Source organism: Hyperoodon ampullatus (assembly GCF_949752795.1).
Source record: "Hyperoodon ampullatus genome assembly, chromosome: 14".
Taxonomy (NCBI): Eukaryota; Metazoa; Chordata; class Mammalia; order Artiodactyla; family Ziphiidae; genus Hyperoodon; species Hyperoodon ampullatus.
Window position 1 is genome coordinate 53,018,592 of NC_136927.1, and position 26,036 is coordinate 53,044,627.

Consider the following 26,036-nt stretch of genomic DNA (forward strand, 5'->3'; position numbering starts at 1 on the left):
CAGATCTAGCTCACTTCTGGCCCAGCCTGGATGGTACACAGGGATCTGAAACGCAACATGCCCATGACCTTCCTCCCCGTTTCACTAGCTCCTACCAAGCTGCCCAATCCCTCACCCTCCCAGCCAGGCTCCAGGTCCTGCCCACTCTAGCTCCTTGACATTTTTTTTTTTTTTTTTTTTTTTGCGGTACGCGGGCCTCTCACTGCTGTGGCCTCTCCCATTGCGGAGCACAGGCTCTGGACACACAGGCTCAGCGGCCATGGCTCACGGGCCCAGCCGCTCCGCAGCATGTGGGATCCTCCCGGACCGGGGCACGGACCCGTGTCCCCCGCATCGGCAGGCGGACTCTCAACCACTGCACCACCAGGGAAGCCCCCTTGACATCTTTTGAATCCTCCCCCCACACACACACTCATCCATATCAGTTCAAGCCCTCACTGACATTTGGAGAACTGCATTTGGTTTCTCTGCCTTCAACCTTGATCACTTTCAATCTATTCTCCAAAGTTGTACAAGTGGGAACAAATCTGATGATGTTGCTTCTTTGCCAAAAACCCTTCGGTTTTAAGTCTCCAGCTCATCCATTGTCACTATCCTTGCACTCCACACCCTGGCGATGTGAACGCTGGCAGCTTGAGGACAATCTCACCACATCCATGCTTTTGTACTTGCTGTTCCTTCTGCCTTGAAAGCAACCTTTCCCACCAATCTCCTCTAGGGCTCATTCAAATAGCAGCATCTTCTCCAGAAAGCTCACCTTGAACCTGCAGGCTGGATTCGTGTGCTTCCTCTGTGATCCCATAGGACCCTCTGCCTGCCACCCTTTATGCTCAACACATAGCCTCCTGTGTTCTGTTGAGGTTTTATGGCAATTTCTACCCCTGGGCTGTCAAGTCCTAGAAGGTAGAGGATAACTGTGTTTCCAGGCCTGGTTCATAGTATTTCTTCAAAAAGTAATTATTGGGGCACTTCCCTGGCAGTCCAGTGGTTGGGACTCTGCACTTCCACTTCAGAGGGCCACGGGTTCGATCCCTGGTCAGGGAACTAAGATCCCACATGCCTTGCGGCATGGCCAAAGAAACCCCTATATATATATATATAGATAGATAGATAGATAGATATAGATATAGATATAGATATAGATATAGATATAGATATACACACAAAAAAATTTATTGCTGAGTAAATTAAAGAATGACTAATCAATTAGGGGATAAATAGTCCACAAATATTTATTGAGCATTTACTATGAGAAAGACTTGCATGGGACTTAAAGCAGTGAACACAATGTATGTTGCACCTGCTTTCATGAAGCTTAGAGCCAGATACAAGCAAATATACAATCACTAATAAATTAAGGCATGTGTCTATTACAACTTTGCATATGATGAGTTCAGGAAGGTTTGTGGTGGTCAAAGGAGCAGTGGATTCAGGTTTTTTGGGTCCTGATGTTTTTGTTTGTTTATTTTATTTATTTGTATTTGGCTGCGTTGGGTCTTTGTTGTGGTGCGCGGGCTTCTCATTGCGGTGGCTTCTCTTGTTGCAGAGCACAGGCTCTAGGCACCCGGGCTTCAGGAGTTGTGCCTCGCGGGCTCTGGAGCACAGGTTCAGTAGTTGTGGCGCACAGGCTTAGCTGCTCCGAGGCATGTGGGATCTTCCCGGACCAGGGCTCAAACCCCTGTCCCCTGCATCGGCAGGTGGATTCTTAACCACTGAGCCACCAGGGAAGCCCGGTCCTGATGTTTTTACAATTTGGGGGAACCCTCCTTAAGAAAACAAAAACAAAACCATGAATATAAAATTAGGTGTAAAAGTTAATGTTTACCTAGATTGAGAAATCACAACCAGTTGCAATGTTAAGGTGATAAACACTATAAATATTACAAAATCTAGAAAAACACCGTAATATTTGTAGTTAATAGCTGCCAACACATTGCTGTAATAATTTCATGTCCTGTTTCTTAGATACGAACTCTTTGACCACCTCTTCATACAATAATGATCTTATAATATTATTTTCTATTCTCTTTGTCTCTCTCTAGTATGGCCGATTCAATTTTTTTTCTTTCATTGTTGAGAGTTTATAAAAACCTCATTGAGCTTTACAGCTTATTATTGGTACTGTCAGAATCTCTATCAAATTCCTTTCGTGTAAGAGGTGTGAGATTTGGGGCCATTTCAAACATTCTCCTCCTGTGAGTCACCTTGAAAACTGTTTAAATTGATGGCACTCATTAACCAGGGTGGTGGGTGGAGCCTGGAAGGTGAGGGGTTCCTAAATTTAAACTTGCTGAGCTCCCAGGTAAACTTAACTCTAGGCTTGACAGGGTCAGGTGGACCTTACAAGGGGGACTGGGATATGGGAAAAGGAGTGATGATTTCTACAACTGATGGTGAAAGGGGTGATTTGTTTGTTGTTTGTTTATTACATATAGAAAAAAGTCTGAACTCCAAGCCCACTCCAAACTGTAGCCAGGTGGATAGCAAAAAGAAAACCCTACCAGCTGCTGGGGGAGGTGTGCTCCACACAGGCACTGCCACAACAATATACTGATCATGGACAGGGAACAGGGATGACAGCCTCATATTTGGGCTGGGAGGACAGTGAAGTACTCTAAGTGCTTTAATAGTGAAGGAAGGAGGGCTCGAGGTTTGTTTGAGTCTGTGGAGCAAGCATCAAACCAGGTAGTGACAGGGATGCTCGCCTGTGTGATGAAACTCAGTGGATACTGAATTAGCTTGCCTGCGAAGTAGTCTGAGGGTGGAGGAAATGACCTCACACCCCCAGGAGAGATCGAGGATGATTTTTGAGAATAGGAGTGAAAAATCTCAGCTATCATCTCCATCCATGGAAGAGGGAAATAATGGGATTTCCACCAGAGTATAGACCTTTGAGGTGAGGAGCCCTGTTTTACAAATCTTGCAAACTGGCACGGTGATCACCTGGCACACAGTAGATGTTCAATAAAGGTTTCATTTTATTCATTCCTTGATTGGTGTACACTAGGTATTAGGAACTGAATTACCTGCTGGGGGATGGGGGCTGATGACCTATGATGCCGGATCAACTGGGTATTTTCTTACCTGTGGTGCTTTGCTCACTCTAGATGAGGGAGTCCTGGTGCTCAGGGGGTCAGAAATACAGGGTTTGAATCTGCGGTGAGCTAGTGAGCTGTTGTATCTCTTCACCCCTCCGGTCTCATCAGCCCCTTGCTCCACCCAGCCTCATTCCTCTGTGCACCTGGGTTTCTCTTCCATTCCGGCCATGCACCGACCCCCCCCCACCATGATGATGAACTGCATGCCCCATCAAAGGAGACAATTCAAGCAACCAAGAGCCTGCGGGGGGGTTGAGGGCAGGGCCCAGGAGGAGACAGAATCATAACTCTTAGAGGCTAGAGAATGAGTGCAGAGTGAGAACAGGGGAAGGTGCGTTGGGAGGAGATGGATAGCCTGGAGGAAAAACTGAATAAGAAGGGATACTGGGCTTGGATCGGGGAGGGAGGAGGGAATTCCCAGCCCTGGCCTGGTCTGCCTGGCTCCAGCCAAGCTGGCTGTTTCCTGCCCCCTGTGACCCCCCCCACCCCCACCCCGGAGCAGGACCCAGGCAGGGCTACGAGGAAGGGCAGGGGTGTGGGGAGCACCACTTGTGGCCGCAAGATAAGTGCGCTGGGACAAGAGGTCACTGCAGGCTTGGCCGTCCTCGCTGTGGGTTAGAGGGGCTTGGCAACCCCCCAAGCACCAAGGACTCCTCTTTCCCTCTCTCGGCTGCTCAGCTCCTCTATACTCCACTATACTCGGCCCCCCTTAAATACCTTCTGAGTCTAAGCTCTTTCCTTCCAGCTCTTCTGGGAGGAGCTGCTTTCCTGGACCCTCCCCTCTAACTGATGAGATTTGGTAGGGGGTGGATGGCGACGAGAGGAAAGGCCCTCCCAGCCAAGCCGAGGGCCCCCAGGAGCCCGACAGGAAACAGCTTCAGGAAAGACAGACAGCAGCAGCCCCGGCCCGAGCCCCAGGGGTCAGGACTGAGGGTGTCGCGGAGCCCTCCTAATCGCGACGGTGAGAGTGAGGACCGTGATTTGGGAATCCGTCTGGGCCCCTCACTCTCTCGGACCCAACTACCTTTTATTTACCCTTGCTTCCTCGATTTTCTATACTCCCCATCTCAACCCAGGTGCCCCTCTTCCTCCGCACATTTTTCAGCGCTGCGTTGCGCGCACAGTAGGTCCCCAATACTTAATGTTTGTTGAATGATTGTGTGAACGTTCGCTCCAGGCGTATCTAAGCTGAGACCTCTGCCTTGGGGCCCGCTGGGCCACCCTCCATCTTCAAAAATTCCCCCAAACACGGTCCCCTGCGCCAACGAGGGGGTGGTGGGTGAATCCAGGAGAAGAATCCGAAGTCCGTAGGAAGATCGGATAGGGCTTCGAGCGTGCGGCCCTCCATGCTGCGGGGTGTGTTTCTCTGCTCCCTGGTGTCTGCCGGGCTCGGACCTGCTCCGGGGGTCCCTGGGCTCCAGCCCCGACACGCGCGGTCCGGATCAGGGGCGCACGGCCACGGGGCAGGTCTGGGCGGTCCCCGGGCTCCACACCCGCCGCCCCTCCCCCTTCTCCAAACTTTCTCCCAACTTCCCGACCTGCTCAGCTCGACGCCCCGCTCCGCTTCCCTCATGAATTATTCAGCAGCGCGTGCTCCAATCAGCACGCCCCGGCCCCCTCGCCTATCCCGGGCTTGGGGGGTACCTCCCCCCGCCCCCCGCGCGCCCCTCCTTCCCCGGCCAGGCACCGCCCGGCCCAGCCCCAGCCTGCTCGGCCCCGCGCCGCAGTCCCCTCCCTCCCGCTCCAGTCCCCGCTCCGCTCCCACCCTCCCTGCCGGCGCGGAGCGCAGTCGGCCCGAGGGCGCGAGCAGCGCCACTCCAGGGAGGGGGGAAGACCGCGAGCGGCCGGCCCTCCCCCAGCCACCCGGGGCGGGACCCCGAGGCCCCGGAGGGACCCCGACTGCAGCCACGTCTTGCTCTGCTCGCGCCCGGCGCGACCGCTGCCAGGACGCCCCCGCCCTCCTGTCTGCGCGCGCGGCTGGGACGCGGGGCCACACCTGGGCGCCGCCACCGGGTGCCCGGAGCGCCCGCATGGGCCCGCGCTGAGGGCCCCGACCGAGTTCAGCGCGGGGAGTCGACGTCCACCCGCTCGGGGGGGGGTTAGACCTGGGGGGGCTAGCGCCCCCCAAACTCGGATCGGATCCAACCAGAGTGAGGCGGCGCCATGGAGCTCCGGGCTCTGCTCTGCTGGGCTTCGCTTGTAGCCGCTTTAGAAGGTGAGTTTCCTTGGGGTCACCCCGCCACTTCTGGGGCCCCCCGAAGATGGGCCTCGGGGTGGAAGGGCCAACATCTGTCTCCCCCAAACCGGGCACCCCAACAGCGAACACTCCGGACCAATAGTGCTAGCCCGGGAGGGGGGCGGGGAGGAGGCGGCCCAGCGGGGAGTGAAGTTTTCTTTTGTTTGGGAAAGAGATGGAGGCGAGCTCCGTCCCGGGACATGCCCCGGTCTCGGCTCCCCGCACTCTTACTCCTGACTCCAGACGCCCTTGGCAGCCTTTCCTTTTCTCTCCAGTTTTCTACTCCAATCTTCGAAACTCTCTCCAAAGTTTCTGTCCCCTCCTCCCACCTCTGCCAAACAGGAGGAAACATTTCTGGAGGAACAAGAGGACAAGGCAGAACTTTGTGCTAGGCCATAAAATTAGCCCGCCCCCCCATTCCGGAGCATTCACACCTTGACCCTACAATTCCACACACCGCCGTGGGCATGGCCACCTTCTGCACTCACACTCCAAACCTCCAAATCTCTCCCAAAGCCATGGCCCCTGCGCCAGGGAGGCCCCTTCCCTGGTTTCCCCAAGCTGCACCCCAGCCCTTTAAATACTATCTAGACCCTGTCCCAGTCCCACCAGAGTCCTTTCCTCTAACCCTAGGCCGTCAGAAACTGACCTACACAGTCCTCGTGTCCCCTGAACTCAGCTTAACTACTGTCTACTTGTCTCTCTTAAACTTCTATTTTTTCTGCATCCCCCCCCGGCCAAAATGTTACTTTATCCATGAGTCTCTGCTCTCCCCCCAGCCCCTAGAGGGGGAGCCAAGAGCCCTATAAACCCTCCTCCCATGGCCCTAATCTCCTTTCAATGAGCTGCCTCCTTCCCCTCCTTCACTGCCTGGAATCAAAGGGGTCTCTGGGGAGTGGGCCATGGGGGGCTACTGAGGAGAAGGAATCAAAGGCAGTTAGAAACCCCTCTCCCCCAGGCTGGGCAGTGCTGCTCTGGGCTGGGGATCAAAGGCTGGGTGTGGGGGAAGAGGAGAGACTTGCTGGGCTCGGGGAAAGATGGGGAAAGAACTGTGGGAGAGAGAGGGGAAGGTAAAGCAGAGAGAAAACCCGTCGGGATGATGTGTGGTGAGAGGGAAAGAAAGATGCAAAGAGGAACAGGGAGTAACTTCTAATTTCTATCACCTCACTGCTTTCCGGGCCCGAGGCCCATGCTGAGTGCTTTATGTTTTCATGGTTCCAACAACCCTGTGGGTGGGATGTATTGTTGCTCCCATTTTACAGATGAGGAGACTGAGACAAGAGTTCAGTCTTTTATCCAAGGCTCTGTGCCCCAGGGATGGTGAAAGGTGGGAGACAGAAAGCAGAGTGACAGTCAGAAAGAGAAATGGAGGTGGATGGAGAGTGGGAGAGAGAGGTGAGAGGCAAAAGAAGTGACAGATCAAAGAGAGAGGGAGGCCGGCAAGACGGAGAGAGGGTGAGAGAAAGTGAGCCGCTCAGAGCGCCCGGGACAGCCTGAAACAGAGACAGTGTGTAAATTGGAGACAGGAAAACACTATCCAGTCTGGAACAATGGAGGGTGGAGACGGCAGCCTCTATCCGCCCCCTTCCCAGAACCCGGGCATCCTGTCCCCAGCGTGCTGGGCTGTCTCCTGCCATCCATGGGGGCCCAGGCCTCACCCCCAGCTGCCTGGCCGGGGTCCCTCGTGACCCCTTGCCCTCCGTGGACATCACCTGGTCCCTGGGAGGAGGCTACCCACCCACCTGCCTTCCCTTCTCTCCTGCAGCTCCCACCAGTGGGGGGGCCCTGGTCCCAGGTGTGCTGCTGGCTCCCCTGGGGGCCCTCTCTCGGCTCCTCCCAGGGCAGGCCTGCAGCACCCCACCCACAAATCTCCGAGGGGATTCCCCTACCCTCCCTCCACCCTCCTCAGCCGGAGGGGGGGGCGGGGGGGACTGTGCAGTTTCTCCTAATCCCCACCTTCCACCAGAGCCCCGCCCCGCCCCTCCCCAGAGAGAGGCCAGAGCAGAGCCAGGTGTGCTCACCCCCCCATACACACACCCCTAAAATCTCCTCCCCTGTTCCTTCCCATAACCAAATCCAGATGTGAGGCCTCTGCAGACAGGGGCCAAGGGCAGGAACCCAAGCGTCCTGGCCTCCAGCACTTCCTCCTCCGAGGGCAGCTAGCCGGTGGGGAGGGAACGGGGGGTCAGGGCTGGGCCTCAGGAGGTCAGCACCATCTTCAAGGATCTGAAGGGCTGGGGTGTTTGGTCTGAAGGGGGGTGGGGACGGTGAACGGACTGCAGAGGCTGAGGCAGGCCCTGGCGGGAGGGGTGTCCCTGTATCCCACCTCGGGGTGAGGGTCAGGTCTGGGCTCTAGTTTAGCCCTTTCTGAGCTGTTTGCCTTTTTCCCCTTTTAGCATCTGTGTCTCCGCTTCTGCTCTGGGGCACAGCAGTTCACAGAGGCCTAGATCTGGGAGTCCCGGAGGTCAGCTCCGTGCCTGTCAGCTGTCAGGGGCGGGGCTGGCACTCAGAAAAGAGGCTGGAAATCTGGGCTTGCTTGGGGGGGCAGAGGGCAGGGCTTGCTCCCCTCCTCAGCCTGTCTGTCTCAGCTCCCAGGGATCTGGGCTTCCTGGTGTCTCTCCCAAGCGCTGACTGACTCTGTCTGTCTGTCTGTCTGTCTGTCTGTCTTAGAGACCCTACTGAACACAAAATTGGAAACTGCCGATCTGAAGTGGGTGACATTCCCTCAGGTGGAGGGACAGGTAAGAGCTGGGGCTTGGAGGGAAACCGAGGGAGGGGGGCCACCTGTGCTCCTGCTTCCCAGGCCACACACACACGCACACACACCACACCACACCGCACACACACACACCACACACAGCCATCGCAGCAGCCGAAGCAGGTATCCTCTGAGCCCTTGCTCTCCAGGGGTCCCCTCAGCCCCTCGTGGCTTTATGGCACTGACCTGCACCCACCCACTTAGCAACCCCCAGGCTGACCACCCTTCTCCCCGCAGTGGGAGGAGCTGAGCGGCCTGGATGAGGAGCAGCACAGTGTCCGGACCTACGAGGTGTGTGACGTGCAGCGCGCCCCGGGCCTGGCCCACTGGCTGCGCACGGGCTGGGTGCCCCGCCGGGGCGCCGTGCACGTGTACGCCACGCTGCGCTTCACCATGCTGGAGTGCCTCTCCCTGCCGCGGGCTGGCCGCTCCTGCAAGGAGACCTTCACTGTCTTCTACTTTGAGAGCGACGCGGACACGGCCACAGCCCACACGCCAGCCTGGATGGAGAACCCCTACATCAAGGTACCCAGGTGCCCCAGGCCAAGGTGGGGTCTGGGGCCGTCCTGTGGTCTAGAGGTGCTGAGGGCTAGAAGCAAGAGGCCGGGTCTGAGGAGGGAAGACGGTGGTCTGCTAGGTGGAACAGCCACTCTACTCCGTGTGCTGGGGTCTCCCTACACTTCCCCATTCTCTGAGTACACTTCGCCCCTTTACAGCCCTCTGCCTTTGCACCAGCTGATGCCTCACCCTAGAATGCCTTCTCTTTGCCTCTCCCACCCAACTCCTCGTCTTGTAACTTCCAGCTCCGAGGTGCCCCCTGGGACGACTTTGCTGATGTTCCCTGCCGTGGGGTCCCGCCTGCCGTAGCACTCATCATACTTTTAATTTATCATTAGCTTATCAGCGTTTCCTTCATTTCTGTTTCCTTGGCGTGGAGTCCGGGGCCTGGCACAGAGTAGGTGTTGATAAGTGTCTGTAGGATGAGTGAATGCACAGAAAGGGGGTGCAGGACAGTGGCTGGATGCATCATAGGAGCTCGGCAGGTGTTAATGGACAATGTTGGGGCCTGCAGGAAAGCGTACGTTGGGAAAGGTGGAGAGAAGGTTCTGGAACAGGAGCCAGGCAGGTCAGGGAGAGGGTGAGCTGGGAAGAAGACAGTCCAGCGGGGTCCTGGGGGAGTGGAGGACAGCGGCAGTGAGTCTCTTCCCCAACCTGGCAGGTGGACACAGTGGCTGCTGAGCACCTGACCCGGAAGCGCCCCGGGGCCGAGGCCACCGGGAAGGTGAACGTCAAGACACTGCGTTTGGGCCCGCTCACCAAGGCCGGCTTCTATCTGGCCTTCCAGGACCAGGGCGCCTGCATGGCCCTGCTGTCCCTGCACCTCTTCTATAAGAAGTGCGCCCAGCTGACTGTGAACCTCACCTGCTTCCCGGAGACCGTGCCTCGTGAGCTGGTGGTGCCCGTGGCGGGGAGCTGCGTGGCCGATGCCGTGCCCGCCCCTGGTCCCAGCCCGAGCCTCTACTGCCGGGAGGATGGCCAGTGGGCTGAGCAGCCGGTCACGGGCTGCAGCTGCGCTCCAGGGTTTGAGGCCGCCGAGGGGAATACCAGGTGCCGAGGTGAGGGCCAGCACTTCCCCCACAAAGCTTGCCCATCTCTGCAGGAGGCACTGGCTGGTACCCTGCTCTTGGATCCACTTCTTAAATTTCCATTTTAAAAGTTCTTTATTCTCCTGGGCACTCAGTTACTGGAGGGCGTGTTTTCAGGGCCCCCAGCACAGTTCTGAGCTCTCCATCATTTCCACACTCATTCTTCTAACTATGTCCAATTCCTTCCTGGGCTGTGGGACTGTCCTCAGGGCTGGGGTACCTTATTGGACTCAGAGGACAAAGGCTTCATGGTCTGTAGTCTTTTTCATTATGGTTTCGTCTAATTTACTGATATTGAATTCTCACGTAGTCTTTTCTCCAGAGCAGAGTTTCTTAACCTGGGTTTTGTAGATAGAATGTAGGGGATCTGTGAACTTTGGTGGAAGGGGAAAAAAAATGACCATTTCTTTGCACTCATCTTTACCTGAAATTGGCCACTCCTCTTACGGAGTGTCAGCCACGGCCCAGCGGTCGAGCAGGACCTGAGACTTGGGCCCCATTCAAATCCTGGGTGTTTTCACAGCCCATTAGAGATGATGCAAGAATGGCAAAATGTTGTTTTTCGCTCATCGTGACTTCAGTATTTCCTTGCCTGTCAGCCTTGCCGCTGTATCTTGTTAGTACAGAAACACACACATTGCTGTGTTGCAAAGTTTCTTCATGTTTTGATCACTGTATTTTCAGTTATTTGGTTTTCTTGGTAATCTGTGTATTTTGTGGTGTGCATTTAAAATCATTCCTCGGAGCAGGGGTCTGGGTTTCACCAGGCTGCCATGCAGTGGCCGGGGGTACACGTCAGGGTTCCGACCCCTGGTCTGGAGGGAGGTCTTCTCCTCTTAGAGGCGAGGTTTCTGAGCTCCTCCCTCCCTGCTCTCCCTTTTGCACCTCACGCAACTTTAATAGCTGCTGAATGTCCTTTTTTTGGTCCCCATCCCCCACCCCCACCCCACTGCTGAATGTCTCTGATGCAAGTTTCTGATGGACGCTTTCTCGCAGCCTGTGCTCAGGGCACCTTCAAGCCCCTATCTGGGGAGGGGTCCTGCCAGCCGTGCCCAGCCAACAGCCACTCCAACACCATTGGCTCACCCGTCTGCCAGTGTCGCATCGGGTACTTCCGGGCCCGCACAGACCCCCGAGGTGCACCCTGTACCAGTAAGTGGCCAGTGACCCCTGGGGTGGACCCCCGACCCCAGTCCCATCCTCCCACACCTTCCTCCTCTTGACCCTGGCCTGGTACCCGGCCAAGACAAGACATCAGTATGGCTGCCTGTCTGTCCCACTGCCCATGCCCTGCCCGTCTGCTCAGCCTCTGCCTGATGTCCTGGTCTCCTGCAGCCCCTCCGTCCGCCCCGAGAAGCGTGGTTCCCCGCCTGAACGGCTCCTCCCTTCGCCTGGAATGGAGCGCCCCCCTCGAGTCGGGAGGCCGAGAGGACCTCACATATGCGCTCCGGTGCCGGGAGTGCCGCCCCGGCGGCTCCTGCACGCCCTGCGGGGGAGACCTGACCTTCGACCCCGGCCCCCGGGACCTGGTGGAGCCCTGGGTGGCCATTCGTGGGTTGCGTCCTGACTTCACCTATACCTTCGAGGTCACCGCCGTGAACGGGGTGTCCTCCTTAGCCAGCGGGCCAGTTCCATTTGAGGCTGTGAATGTCACCACTGACCGTGAGGGTGAGACTGGGGGCTGGGGGCAGGGGGCAGCCTGTGGTCGGATGGGAGAGGTGTTGGTGGGAAAGGCTCGCGAGGGATATGGACAGTCTAAAGGCCTGAGGAGGAAAAGGCAGCACCTGGGAGTGGGATCCCCAGGAAATAGAGTGGGTCAAGGCCTTTGGGGCAAGAGGCAGAAAGAGAATTAGAAAGATGCAAAGGTGGACTGGAGAGTTCAGGACGGGGCAGAGAGAGCCAGAAGGAATTCCGGAAACAGCTGGGGGACCGAGACAAGTGTGGCCAGTAGAGGAGGAGCTGGGAAAGATGAGAGACAGACCTGCCACGATCAAGGGCCCCAAGGTGTCTGTCTCTCGCAGTGCCGCCCCCAGTGTCCGACATCAGGGTGACTCGGTCATCACCCAGCAGCTTGAGCCTGGCATGGGCTGTTCCCCGGGCACCCAGCGGGGCAGTGCTGGACTACGAGGTCAAGTATCATGAGAAGGTGAGACCAGGCCCCGCCCCAGGGTTGGGGGTGGGCAGTGGGACCCGCTCCAGGGACCAGGACGCCTGAATTGCAGTCACCTGCCACATCCTAGCTAAGTGACCTTGTGTCAACCCCTTGGCCTCTCTGAGCTTAATATCCTCATTGTAAAATGCTTAGGATAGGACTTCCCTGGCAGTCCAGTGGTTAAGACTCTGCTTCCACTGCAGGGGGCATGGGTTCGATCCCTGGTCGGGGAACTAAGATCCCACATGCCACGCGGCGAGGCCTCCCCACCCCCAAAAATTGCTTAGGATAATGGAACCTATCCCACAGAAGCGCTACAAGGATTAAATGATATAATTAATGCAAAACACAAGGCACAGTGCATACATAAGTGAGCACAAAGGCCTCACCTGCCACTCAGCAGGCCAGAGATGCTAGGGACGGAGGCCCAGGGCAGGGGGAGGCAGAAAGAGCAGTGGAATCTGGGGGCCCTGGCTCACAGCCAGTCCCCTCTCCTGAACAGGGCGCAGAGGGCCCCAGCAGTGTGCGGTTCCTGAAGACGTCGGAGAACCGGGCAGAGCTGCGGGGACTGAAGCGGGGAGCCAGCTACCTGGTCCAGGTGCGGGCGCGCTCCGAGGCTGGCTACGGGCCCTTCGGCCAGGAGCACCACAGCCAGACCCAGCTGGACGGTGAGCCTGGGGTTGGCTGACCCCACCAGGCGGGAGGCCTTGGCTCTGCCCTCAGGACCCCCAAAGCCACAGCCCCATGCTTCTCTTGCTCTCAACCACGAGGCATTTTGGCCTGGGGCTAAGATGTAGAAACCAAAACCAACAGCTGGGTGTGAAGGCCAGCTCAGCGGCTCTCCAGCTATGTGACCTTTAGCAAAAACTTGACCCCTGAGCCCCAGCTCTCTCATCCAAAAAAATGGAAATATGAGGCCTCTCTCACAGGGCTCCAAGGATTAACTGAGGTGACACTTTGATAGTTTTTGTATGCTGGCCCAGTGGTTTTCTAAACCTTTGAAATTTTTTTAACAATTTTATTGAGATACGACTCATACACCATGATTCACCCATTTAAAATGTATAATTCATGGACCTCCCTGGTGGCACAGTGGTTGAGAATCTGCCTGCTAATGCAGGGGACACGGGTTCGAGCCCTGGTCTGGGAGGATCCCACATGCCGCGGAGCAACCAGGCCTGTGAGCCACAACTACTGAGCCTGCGCGTCTGGAGCCTGTGCTCCGCAACAAGAGTGGCCGCGATAGTGAGAGGCCTGCGCGCACCGCGATGAAGAGTGGTCCCTGCTTGCCACAACTAGAGAAAGCCCTCACACAGAAACGAAGACCCAACACAGCCAAAAATAAAAATAAATAAATTTTAAAGTTAAAAAAAATAAAATGTATAATTCATTAACTTATAATATATTCACAGAGTTGTGCAACCATCACCGCAATTAATTTTAGAACATTTCAGCACCTCAAAAAGAGATGCTTATAACTCTTCCATTACCTCCCAGCCCCTGGCAAACACTAGTCTACTTTTTGTCTCTGTAGTTTGCCTGTTCTGGATTTTTCATACAAATGCAGGCATACAATACGGTCTTTTGTGACTGGCTTCTTCTTTTACATGGCATAACGTTTTCAAGGTTCATCCGTGTTGTAGAACATATCAGGACTTCATTCCGTCTCGTGTCCATTGAATGGCTGTGGCCCATTTTATTTATCCACGCGTCCATTGATAGACATTTGGGTTATTTCCACTTTTTGGCTACGAACCTTTTCATTTTTAGCCTTTGGAACCTTCTGTTCAAGTGGGACTTTTTGTGGTTACCAGTATTTATAACAGAACAAAATCAAACCCACCAAGGCTGGGAAACTTCTTTGCTTGCCCTGAGGGACTTGAGTGGAGCCCACGGGCCCGCCGGGTCCCCCTGATCACCAGTTCTTCTCCAGAGCATGAGAGCTGGCGGGAGCAGCTGGCCCTGATTGCTGGCACGGCGGTCGTGGGCGTGGTGCTGGTCCTCGTGGTCATCGTCATCGCTGTCCTTTGCCTCAGGTGAGGGCTCTGGGCACCTGGAGGCCCCTGCGAAGCCCCGTATAGCTGGCCACCTGCCCTCTTGCTCCAGGGCAAGCCTCCCCTGATGTCCCGGGAGCCTGTTTTCACCTGGAATCTTCTCTGATTCCCATCCTCCCCCTCTGGGAACATTGAGACGTGTGACTCAGTTTATCTCTTCTTTCCCTTTCGGCTACAGGAAGCAGAGCAACGGGAGAGAAGCTGAATACTCAGACAAACACGGACAGTATCTCATTGGGCACGGTGGGTAGGCCCATCCTCGAGGAGATAAGGCTGGGGTGAGAGCTGTGAGCCAGGGACCCGGGCATCTGAATGCAGTGGTGGCTGACAAGCCCCGCGTGATTCCTCAGGTACTAAGGTCTACATTGACCCCTTCACTTACGAAGACCCTAATGAGGCTGTGAGGGAATTTGCAAAAGAGATCGATGTCTCCTATGTCAAGATTGAAGAGGTGATTGGCGCAGGTGAGAGGAAGACGCCTGGGTGCCCGGGTGGGGGTGGGGTGGGGGGAGGGACTGCAGGGCCGCACCTGGGGGGGGTCGGGGGGCGGGGGAGGAGAGCTGACCCTCGGCCTCCTTCCTGAAGGCGAGTTTGGGGAGGTGTGCCGGGGGCGCCTGAAGGCCCCCGGGAAGAAGGAGAGCTGCGTGGCCATCAAGACCCTGAAGGGCGGCTACACGGAGCGGCAGCGGCGGGAGTTCCTGAGCGAGGCCTCCATCATGGGCCAGTTCGAGCACCCCAACATCATCCGCCTGGAGGGCGTGGTCACCAACAGCGTGCCCGTCATGATTCTCACCGAGTTCATGGAGAACGGCGCCCTGGACTCCTTCCTGAGGGTGAGACCCCCTGCTCCCGGCTTTCCGCATCCACCCTGTGCTCCCGCAGTGCAGCCAAGGAGCTCAGAACCCGGGACAGACGGTGGGTCCCGCATCACCGCCCCTCTACCCTTCATTCTCCACCAGGGAAGGTTGAGTCCTGGGATTGGTCTCCCTGTGGGACCGGCTGACCCTGGGATATGGAGGGGTTGTCATCTGTCCTCGTGACAAATATTTACTGAGCACCTCGTTGTGTACCAGCCCCTGTACTGGGCCTCGGGAGATAGAGCCGTGAGCACCTCTGCTCTTGGAGAGCTGGTGGCGTAATGGGGGAGACTGAAGATTAACAAGTACAAGCAAGGTTTTACAAAAAGTAAACGTGATTTCAGATGTGAAAAAAATTGAACAGGATCATAGAAATGAGAGAGAAGAGCTCATTTTTGCTACCTTAACAAAATTGTATGAAATTTTATTATTTTTTAAACTTTACTATGCATCTTCTGGAAAAAAACAAAACTTTTTTTTTTTTTGGCCGCTCCACGCGGCACGCGGAATTTCCCTGACCAGGGATCGAAGCCGCTCCCCCTGCAGTGGAAGTGCGGCGTCTTAACCACTGGACCACCAGGGAAGTCCCCAAAACGTTTTTCTACATAGCAAAGTAACATTGTGTTTAACAGAATTACAACAATTCCTTGGTATCACCTAATGCCCACTTGATACTCATAGTTCTCTAGTTGTCCCCAAAATGTCCCAGCATCCAGTTCAGGATCAAGCATTGCACCTGTGGTTATTGTTTTGAGCCTTTTCTACATCTAGGACAGTCCCTTGCTGGGGTTCTGATACACTGAAGGGCTGGGCCACTTGTCCACTTGAATGTCTTATCTTCTGGATTTATCGGATTCTTCCTTGTGGGGTCATCTAGCTTGTTTCTCTGTGTTTCCTGTAAGGGAAGCAATGTCTAATGTTGTGATAAGTTCAAAATTAAACTTCTGTGGCCAGCCTACATCAGGGGGAGCCGTGTACTTCCCGTGGCACCGCATCAGGAGACACAGGCTACCCGGCTCCCAGCACGAGGGATGCTGAGGCAGACCCTGGAGCATTGCCAGGATGGCCCGACCCTCCCTTGTGGATACGGGAGTCTGTTCCATTGTCCGGTTGCAGGAAAGGGAAGGGGGTCTATCTTAGAAGAGATGACGTTTGGGTAGATGAGAAAGCCAGCCATGAGAAGGTGGGGGGGAAGCGTGTCGGGGGCAGAGAGTAGCAACCCAGGGTGGGCGGAATCCCAGCCTGTTTAAGAAGCAGAAAGGCCGGTGAAGCTGAACCAGGTCAGCAGAGGAGTGATAGTGGATCACGTTGTGGTTGGCGGCTGGGCCTCGTGACCTTAGAAATTTGGATGTGATTAGAAGTCTGAGGGGAAGCTTTTCAGCAGGAGAGGGAGGTGATTTCAGGAGATCTCTCTGATGGATGCTGAGGGATAGGAGCCGATGAGAAGACTGGCATCATTCAGGCCATGGGGGCTGCAGTGAATGCGCAGAAGTGGCTGGTTTGGGGTGCGTTTTGGAGGCACAGCCAGCAGAACTTGTAAGCCAGGGATGCGGGAGACTCCGAGGTCTCTACCCTGAGTGTCTGGAAGTGAGTCCACCAGCTGAGATGCGAGGCGTGGGGTGGGTGCAGGCTTGGAGGATGGATTCAGAATTCGGTTTCTGAACTCTGTGTTGCTGGCCCTGGAGGGCTGCCGAGGGTCCCCTGCATGCTAGCTGAACCCAGAAGATGGGCTGAGTTAACTGTCCGTGACTGGTTGGCTTACCTGGTGAGAGCCAACTCTATAAAGTTCAAGGTCGGGCTTTAGACCTTGGTTTTGGTGCTGTGGTCACTGATCACACCCAATTCCTCACTGTTCCCTTGCGTCCTGCATACAGTTGGTCCAGGAGGGCTGAGTGAGACTATGGGAGGATCAGCACCAACACATGCATCTCCACCTGTAGAAGGGTGGCTTCAGAGCACACTCGTAACTGTCAGTGCTCTGTTGCTGTCAAATAAAGAGAACATAGATCAAAAGCATTTGTTGAGTATTTCCTGGATGTGAAGCACTGTACTAGGTTAAATGGAAGAAAATCTTAAAATGTCTCCTTATAATCTAATTACGAGAGACTGAAAGCGAATATTTGAAAGTGGGACCATTTTAAGCATTGTGTCACGATACCATAGTAAGAGCTGAGAGAACTCAGGGTAAAAGAAAGGAGGGAGGGACTTCCCTGGCGGTCCAATGGTTAAGACTCCGCACTCCCAGTGCAGGGGGCCCGGGTTCGATACCTGGTCGGGGAACTAAGATCCCGCATGCATGACCAAAAAATAAAATAAAATAAACCGTCTATAGATTTCAAATAATAAAATCAAAAAATAATAAAATAAATAAAAATAAATTTTTTAAAAAAAAAAAAGAAAGGGAGTGGTTTACCTGGGACGTCAGCAGGCCTGTCCTACAGGTGGGTCTGCGAGTTGGGTCTGGGAGGGACAAATACTGTTTAGAACATGGAAGAAAGGGGGAGCGGTGGGTGAGCTGTCTGAACCATGCCCCCACCATGTCCACCTCCAGCTGAACGACGGCCAGTTCACCGTCATCCAGCTCGTGGGCATGTTACGGGGCATCGCTTCGGGCATGCGGTACCTTGCTGAGATGAGCTACGTCCACCGAGACCTGGCTGCCCGCAACATCCTGGTCAACAGCAACCTTGTCTGCAAAGTTTCAGACTTTGGCCTCTCCCGCTTCCTGGAGGAGAACTCTTCTGATCCCACCTACACGAGCTCTCTGGTGAGGCTGGGACACAGGCATATGAGCTAGGTTCTTAGGGCCAGGTGAGCAGGGCAGGTTGGAAAGTTGGGAGGCTGAGGGATTGACAGCTCTGGTCCAAGACAGGATGTAAGAGTAGACCTTGTCGGGGCAGGGGGGTCAGCTTAAGGAACCTGGCTACCGGGTGTCTAGGAAAAGAACAAGAGTTGGGGAGCTGGGTGTTTGGGTCCCAGAAAGAAAGGAGGCCCGAGCTGGGGGAAACGCAAAGGTGGGAGGCAGAATGCCTGAGTCCTGTGAGTCCCTCGGCTCACCTTTTCCTCCCCCATCTTTAGGGAGGAAAGATTCCCATCCGATGGACAGCCCCTGAGGCCATTGCGTTCCGGAAGTTCACATCTGCCAGTGATGCCTGGAGCTATGGGATTGTGATGTGGGAGGTCATGTCATTTGGGGAACGGCCATACTGGGATATGAGCAATCAGGATGTAAGTGTCCTACCAAGCTTTCCTGGAACGTCCTCTCTCTTGGGATATGGGTGGTGGTGGGGGGAGTTGGTTCTCAGCTCATCATTGCTTGGTCCTTGAGGTGGTGAGGGTGGCGCTCTAAGGAGCTGATCTCTGTATCCAAGAGTTCGATACAGCCTATCTGGTCGCAGAAGGACACAGTGATGGAGGGCAGCCTTGGGAAGTTACATGTCTGGATCATAGCTCAAGAGCTTCTGGGACGTTGAGCCACAGCCAGTGGCCTCGGCCCTGGCCAGGAGCACCCCCCAAATCTGCCCTTCTGGGGGGGCTGTAGCAGCCATCCCAGCGTCTGTTGAGTCGCCATTTCCCTGGGGTCCTTTGGCAGCCTCGTTTTCCCTGATGTCCTCACCCAGTGCTTCTGCCTGTCATTCCAGGTGATCAATGCCATTGAACAGGACTACCGGTTGCCCCCGCCCCCAGACTGCCCCACCTCCCTGCATCAGCTTATGCTGGACTGTTGGCAGAAAGACCGGAACGCACGGCCCCGCTTCCCCCAGGTGGTCAGTGCCCTCGACAAGATGATCCGGAACCCTGCCAGCCTCAAAATCGTGGCCCGCGAGAATGGCGGGTGAGGACCCCAGAGGATGGGCCCTCTTTCCTGCACTCTGCCATTCCCTGAGAACCTCGCTTCCCCCCGAGAAGTATCCGTCCCTTTGGTGGTATGTGGGATGGTCCCTGTCCACCTCTCCAGGGCTGGGCTCTACGTCCGCACCCTGACACAGGCTGGTTCTCAGTGTGTCCTCCCCATCCTTGCCTCCCAGGGCCTCGCACCCCCTCCTGGATCAGCGGCAGCCTCACTATTCAGCTTTTGGCTCTGTGGGTGAGTGGCTTCGAGCCATCAAGATGGGAAGATACGAAGAAAGTTTTGCAGCCGCTGGGTTTGGCTCCTTCGAGCTGGTCAGCCAGATCTCCACTGAGTAAGTCGTGGCAGGAGATGGAGGTGGGGGAGTGTTGAGGGCCAAGCAGCCAGGAGGGGTGGTGCCTGGGGACCAGAATCAGGCCCACAGTTTCAGCAGGGGCCTTTGGGGTCAACTCCTGGTGCCAACTCTGTTTTCTAAAGCCCCTCCCCTGCCAAAGCAGTAACAGGTGCAGCGGCTGAGAGCCCCAGGATTCTTCCCAGTCAGCTGTGCCTGCCTCACCCCCTTGCACCATCTCAGCCCGGGGCCATCTCGCTCGCACCTCGCAATCTGTATCTATCTTTGTGCATCTATCTGCATTCCAGACCCTGCTCTCACATTAACGATGTGTCAACTCTGGATGTTTTCCCACCCATAAAAGGTGAAGGTTGGACTAGGTTTTGGAGGTCGTTTCCAGCTTTAATGTTAAATGGTTTTATGATTCCAACGCCTCCCAAATACTGGTTTTCCCTAGCTGGCCTCTCCCTGGTCCTCCTTTCTGCCTTTCCATTTCTCTCCCAACGACTCTTCTTGCCCCGGGTTTGAATCACAGAAATAGAAGGAATATAAATCCAGACACAGAGGGTCCAGGAGGCCATCCCTCTCCCTGGAAGGCAGGTCCCGGGCCAGTCTGCCCCACCACATCTGGGCACCTCCTCCCTGACTTGCTCCAGCCTCGCCTTGACACGGGTTCCCTGACAGGAGTTCTTGCCCTCCATTTCTCACCTCTTCTTTTTTCCTTAGCCCTGTCTCCCCGCATCAGGGTGGGGCTGGGAGCAGTTTGTTTTTGTCTTCTCCCGCCCCTTCCTCTCCACCCACCCAGCTCTTTCTTTCTCTTGCTCGCTCTCTCTCTCTCTCTCTCAGCCCGCCCCACCTCCTGCTTCTCGACCCCCGCGGGTACCTAGCCCCGCCCCTTACTGCGGCTGCGCAGAACTGTGGCGGCTCCTAAATCCTCCGGAAACTGACTGGCAACTATTAGCGTCAGCCCCCTTCCCCGCCGGCCATTCTGATTGGCGGACAATCCCGAGGCGAGGATGGGGTTTCGGTAGGAGAGCCGCCCCGGGAGCCCAGTGGCCTCACCTAGCTGTTCGTTCTTCCCCAGGGACCTGCTCCGAATCGGAGTCACTCTGGCGGGGCATCAGAAAAAAATCCTGGCCAGTGTCCAGCACATGAAGTCCCAGGCCAAGCCTGGAGCCTCAGGAGGGTCGGGAGCACCAGCGCCCCAGTACTGACCTGCGCCTCCTCGCCTAGCCCCCCAGCTCTGGAGCAGCAGGGACTCCCACGCTGGAGACACCGCTCCCCTTTTTCCTGGGGCAGAATCGGGTGGGGACCCAAGAGGCTCCCACCCCCGGGCCCCACTGGATTGCACTTTGAACCCATGGGGGCGGGGAGCTGGCAATTTGGAGAGACGGGATTTGGGGATTCTGCCGTACGGGAGTGTAGAAATCTGACGCTCCCCAAGCGGGGAACCCCAAACTGAGGGTGTGGGAGCCCTTCCCTCGGGATTGGGTCTGACCAGAGGAAAAGAAGTGCCCGGAATCTGCCAACATCCCGGAGGTGGTTGGGCACAATCCCCACGGCCTCCCTCTGATCCCCAATTAGAGCCCCCAGGTGCCCCTCCTCACCTTGAAGGGCAGCGACCCTGCAGACCAAAGAGAAGGGGGGACTAGCCTGCGAGTCGTGAGGCAGGAAGGGGCGTCATGGCCCAGTGACAAAATCATTGGACTTGGATGTGCCAACCTTGCTGCTGTCTCCACCGAATTCGGTTTTCCCTTGTAAATGCCCCTTCCCCATCTGCTGCCTTCATATTGAAGGTTTTTGAGTTTTATTTTTTGTTTTCGGTCTTATTTTTCCTTCCCTTTTTTTTTTTTTTACCGTCCTTGTAACTTTTTGTGTTAGAGGGGACCTGTTTATCACCTCCTTTGCCCAAGTTGAAACAGGGACCCATCGTTGTGTGTTTCCAGAACAGTGCCTTGGTCACGCCACAACCCCAGACATTTCCCTGCCCCCCCCAAGTACCCCTAAGCTGTGTCCATGAGGGGGTGTGGGGGGCAGTGGTGGTAGAAACAAGAGACAGACACTGGTGCTTGGAGGGGTTCTTAAATTATATTTAAAACAATTGTTTTGTATAAATAAAAGAAAATGGGAAGTGTCCTGGCTCTGGGGATGATTGGGAGTGGGGTTGGGTGGGGGGATAGACTTCTGTGGAGGGTGGGGACTGCTGTGAAGGAGCTTTTGAGCCAGGCTGAGAGGGGTTGGAGGTCTGGAGACGGGGCTGGGTGCTTGGTTCCCGGCCCCACGGTGTGTTTGAGGTGGTAGGGTGGGGGCAGTGGAAGATGAGTCATCGGCAGCTGCTTCTAAAGGCTCCAGATGGCTCTGCCAATAGCCTGGGGCACCTCCGGGATGGGGTTGCCCTCCCTCCCCTGCCCTGGTTCCCTAGCCCTGGCAGGGGGCTTTGTGAGGCAGGGGAGGCCTTGAGCTCAGAGCCCTGCCCTACAGCTCCCTGAACGGGGGAGGGGGGAATCGGGTGGAGGTCCAGTCACATGAAAGAGACAGATGTGGGCCAGATGTTGACAGCTGGGGTTGGTTTAGAGGCAATGTGGGGGGCGTGTCTGCATTGGCTGTGGAGGAGGGGCAGAGGCTGGAGTGGAGGACGTGGACCCCCCACAAGTACACACACACACACACACACACACACACACACACACACGTGTGTACAGACAGTGTGCTGGGTTGGGAGGACAATTCCCCCTTTCAAGATGCTGCCCAGGCAGGTTCTCCCAGCCTTTTGGGAAGGGAGGGGAAACCACCTGAGTATCTTCCCCTAACTTCTCCCTCCCAAACAGGAAGATGAGATGAGGATGGGGGTCAATCCCCTGAAGTCTTTCTCAGCTTCTTTGGTCTCCCAGCCTGCCCGCCCCAGGGGACAACTGCAGGGGGAGGCCTGGACCTGGTCAGGTTTGTCAAGCTGGTGCAGCCCTGCCATTTCTGCATCTCAACTGACCCCTGTTGTCGTGTTGGGGTCAGTACAGGACCCCAAATCACAATCTCTGCCTCTCCCAGCGCAGGAAGCCTCCGGCAGTGATCCTGTCCCTGATTTCCTGCCTCTTCAACTGCCTTTGGGAGTATAATACTCTGGAATCCTCTGTCCCCTCCCTCGATGACATGGCCCAGGTGTTGTACCCCTAAAAGGGGGTGGGTGGGAGTCCGTCCTGCTGATGATAGCGGGGGTCTGGGTCCCCCTACTTCTGGAAGGAGGAAGTCTATCTCGAGGATGCTGGTCCAGGCCACCTCCTTCGCTGCCAACCAGACATCCAGGCTAGATAAGGAGACCTTAGCTGGGTGAGGGGAGGAACCAACATCAAGGGGGCAGGATATAGATGAAGAACAGAGAGGCAAAGGGCCAAAGCGCAGGAGAAGGGCGCTCAGTGGGGGCAGGCATGCAGCTGGGAGCCCCGTGGCGTCCAGCCCAGTTCCAGAATGCCTGAGCCTTCCTGTCACAAGCTCCAGAGCGTGAGCTGCTCCCCCCAGCTAAGGGGCAGGGTGGCCTGGCCAGGGGCACCCCTCCCTTGGAGCCCTTTCCCCAACCAACTTGGGTCTTGCTTCCTTACATGAAGGTGGCTGCTGGGGTCATTTGGAGGACAAGCACAGAATAAGGATTCCTCTCTAGAACCCAGGGTCCTGCCTGTTTTGGCGTCCCCTGTCCTTGGGGGTCCCACATCCTGAGCGCCCCCAGTTGACAACCTTCTTTTTCTTCTTAGAGCCCAAGCAGGATGTCCCACCCTTTCCCCCAGGACCTGCCTGGTGAGAGGCACGAGGCACAGGGGTCAGGGTGGGAGTGTTTGCACTTTGGCCTTTGGCTGAGGTGAGCTGCTCACTCCTAATAGGATGGAGCTCCAAACTCCTCCCAAGCCAGCCCTCAGACTCCACCCTCAGTTACCATAGGAACCCCAAGGCCCTTTTGATCACAGGCCGGCCGGTTCACCCTTTGGAAAAAGCCACATTCCCAGTCCTTAGCCTCTGCCCAGCGCCTTAGTCTCATCGTTAGAAATGTAAAACCTCAGGATCACCTTTCACTACCTGCCGGTGGGGACCTCTGAGGCCAAGTCCGCCAAGAACGAGGATTCCTGGCGTCAAGTCTTTTCTCCTGTATCCCCTAAGCCTGAGGGCGGGTGGCCCACCCTCACGTGGCTTTGTCTAAGGGACAGACAGCCCCTCACCTCCTCAGACCTCTGTTCCCCTTCCTTCTGGACACTCTGTGGAGCCCCCAGCCCTAGACCCTCACACCCCATCTCCCTCTTACTTCTCCCCTCAAGACCCCCCTCACAGAGCCTTTCTCCACCAGAACCATGTACAAATTCACATCTCAAAAATAAATAATTTTATGTCTCCTTCTTCTGTGGACAACTCAAAACTGAGCGACTTTGAAGGCATGCTCTGGAGCAAAATCTGAGGAGAAAGTGAGAAAACCTTGTATTAGAGGCAGACTCGACTTCCCGGAGCCAAAGCTGTGGACGGTGGGGCTGGTGCTCACCGGTACCTGGCAGCTTGTCTCTGGTCTGGCTGTGCATTTTCTCCCTGGAGGGCGTGGGGAACAGACACCAGCTTGAAGGTCGGCGCCCGCCCCCCATGTTTGCTCTCCTACCAGCCGCCCCTCCTCTTCCCCTTTCCTGAAACTCACCTCCTCCTCTTCCTGGAAATGCATTCTCTGGTCACTGCTGACACTATGACCAGCACAGGCACCAGCAATCCCAACAGGATGACCACAAAGTTGGAGGCTTCTGGGGCGTGGGGAAGAGAAATAGGGATGTGGGATAGGAAGGGGTGGCAGAGACACTCCCCTTCAGTCCTTGGCTGCCACCCTGGAGGGACTACATCCCCTACATCCCTGGTGGCTGGTTCTCCCTCTAGGAGGCTGCTGCTCCCAGGGGTTTCAAGGCCTTGGCACTGCCCTCCTGCTTCTGGACACAGAACTCTCATGAACCTTCTAAGGGGATGTTTATCCAGTTGGTCCCCTGGAGTCCAGGGTATTATGTCGGTCAGTGCTTCTCAAAGAGTAGCCCAGGCATCACTTCCATCGGTCACCTGGGAGCTTGAGAAAAGTGCAGATCTCTGGGGCCCCCTCCAGACCTACTGAATCCAAATCTCTGGGGACAAGTCCCGGAATGAACAAGGTGAAGGAGACAGCCCTGCTCCACCCCGATCTCAGGCACGAGGATAAAGGTGGAGAACGGCTGGCCCGGAGGCTCACAGGAATTACAGTTTGGGATGGAGAATACCAATAAAAGGTACTGGAGGCTCAGAGGGACACAAGAGAGGGGAATAACAGCAGGGTGAGGCATACAGATCTCAGAAGTGGGGAGCTCAGGATCAGAGAGAAGATTCCAGAGTGTGTGGGTAGGAGATGGGCAAAGGGACTCTGAGATACTTGGAGGACACTGATCCGGCTAATCTGTAGGGATCATATTATAATATTATATTATTATATTTCATATAGTAATATATGACATGGATACTATACTATCTATTATACATCTATAATAGATATTATAGGTTAATATATATATGGGATAATTCTGCGGCCATTGTTTGTGGGGAAGGGGCTGTGAGGATACAGGGCCTGGGATGAAGTTCTTGCCTGGCTTTTTGGCGGGTGGCACATCCCGAGGCTCCATGCAGAGGTGTCCCCCGTAACCAAGCTCACACTCACAGGTGAAGTGGGTTCCCTGCTCCCGGCACCGACCATCATTCTGACAGGGGTTCTGTAGGCACGGGCTGTCTGCAAGGATGGAAGGGGTTGGGAGGGGGGTTCTGAGAGGACACCCACAGCCAGGGAGAGGGGCCTGGGGGCTGGGACGCCAGGGAAGAAAGCAGCAGCTGACAGAGACTCGCCAGGGTCCGCTGGCCAGGTTTCCAGTCCTGGCTCTACACGCCCCGAGCTCTGGGGAAACTGCTTACCCTCTCTGAACTCCATTTTCTTTACCTATAAAGTGGGGATGCTGTGCTTACCCCCAAGTGGTGAGTAAGGACTAAAGGAGATCCTGGGAAGCTAACGCTGGGCAAAGGGCCCAGCACAGTGCCCGGCAGAGAGCAGAGGCTCAGAGAAGGCAGGGCCTGTGCCTTTGCCCCTCCCGAAAAAGACAGTGGGATCGCATGGCATGAGCTTCCTGACACTGATGAGATGGAGTACCAGGCACAGGCCTGGGAGGTGCTCCTCGGTCCAGGCACACCTCCACCCTCACCCCCACCCCCACCCCCAGCCCGCTCCCAAGGGTATGAGGGCAGCTTGAAGCCAAGGACCGGTCCAGGCTCACCTCGGAAGCAGCCACGAGTGAGGTTCCCCAGGGTGCAGATCTCCCCAGGGCTGCAGCTGAGGGGCTCACACAGCAGGACCCCTGAGCTGGCACAGGTGCAGCGCTGGGAGCAATCCTCGGTCACGAAGCTGTCACCCTGCTGGAGAGGGAGAAGGGGCGGGAGGTGGGGTTCTGGTTCACCTCCAGAGTCTGGCTCTCCTTGTGCATCTCTGCTTTCCCGAGGCCTCCGACTTCCAGCCCGGACCTGGTAGTAGATGCCATTGTTGGTGCAGCCGCAGTGGGCCAGGGGGAGGCTCTGGGCACCACTGTAGATGTAGCCTGGGAGGCTGGCACAGCCCTCCACACAGGGGCCCTTGCAGTCCCTGGGAGCCGCCAGGGTGGCACAGGAGGCTGGGCAGGGTGTCATACAGCTCTGAAAGACGGTATTGGCTGGACACGGCAAGGCTGAGGGGACAGGGGGCACAGAGTCATAGTCAGAAGGTGGCTGCGCTGGGGCTGGCCCCCCACGTATGGGGAACGAGGTCACCCAGCAGAGCACAGAGCTTGGTAGAGGCAGGGGAGCCAGAAGAGTGGACCAGATTTACGTGTCTTTATGTCTGTGACACCAGCGCATGAGGTGGAGCAAGGATGGGCACCGGGGTGACGGGGTGACGGGGTGACGGGGCTGAGGCTTCGGGTGAGGGCACAGAAGGAGTTAGCTCGGGAGGGCGTTGACAAGGGGAAAGTTCAGGCCTGGGGGAACCAAGGCAGGAAGCCAA

General features: G+C 56.1%; 2 protein-coding genes across 3 annotated transcripts in view; one reads left to right on the top strand and one right to left on the bottom strand.

Annotated features, from left to right (window-relative positions):
- Positions 1-5,261: 5,261 nt before the first annotated feature.
- On the top strand, positions 5,262-21,116 carry EPHB4 (EPH receptor B4; the record flags this gene model as incomplete). Of its 2 annotated transcripts, none has more annotated exons than XM_079718675.1 (17): positions 5,262-5,313; positions 8,005-8,075; positions 8,330-8,617; positions 9,312-9,708; positions 10,735-10,890; positions 11,074-11,439; positions 11,760-11,884; positions 12,393-12,558; positions 13,824-13,926; positions 14,123-14,187; positions 14,295-14,408; positions 14,530-14,777; positions 17,353-17,568; positions 17,880-18,029; positions 18,443-18,636; positions 18,830-18,985; positions 20,067-21,116. In XM_079718675.1, 17 exons carry the CDS (start codon positions 5,262-5,264, stop codon positions 20,194-20,196), a joined length of 2,997 nt encoding a protein of 998 aa, XP_079574801.1. In that variant the 3' UTR covers positions 20,197-21,116. The 2 variants fall into 2 exon arrangements, with proteins under 2 accessions (XP_079574801.1, XP_079574802.1); XM_079718676.1 differs by having other exon boundaries at positions 11,074-11,406.
- A 2,235-nt stretch (positions 21,117-23,351) lies between these two features.
- Positions 23,352-26,036, bottom strand: part of ZAN (zonadhesin) — a 32,009-nt gene continuing 29,324 nt past the window's right edge. The window contains 6 exon segments of the mRNA XM_079719058.1: positions 23,352-23,413; positions 23,505-23,542; positions 23,646-23,745; positions 24,603-24,743; positions 25,279-25,417; positions 25,523-25,722. Coding sequence (XP_079575184.1) covers positions 23,373-23,413; positions 23,505-23,542; positions 23,646-23,745; positions 24,603-24,743; positions 25,279-25,417; positions 25,523-25,722 — 659 coding nt within the window. The 3' untranslated portion in view covers positions 23,352-23,372.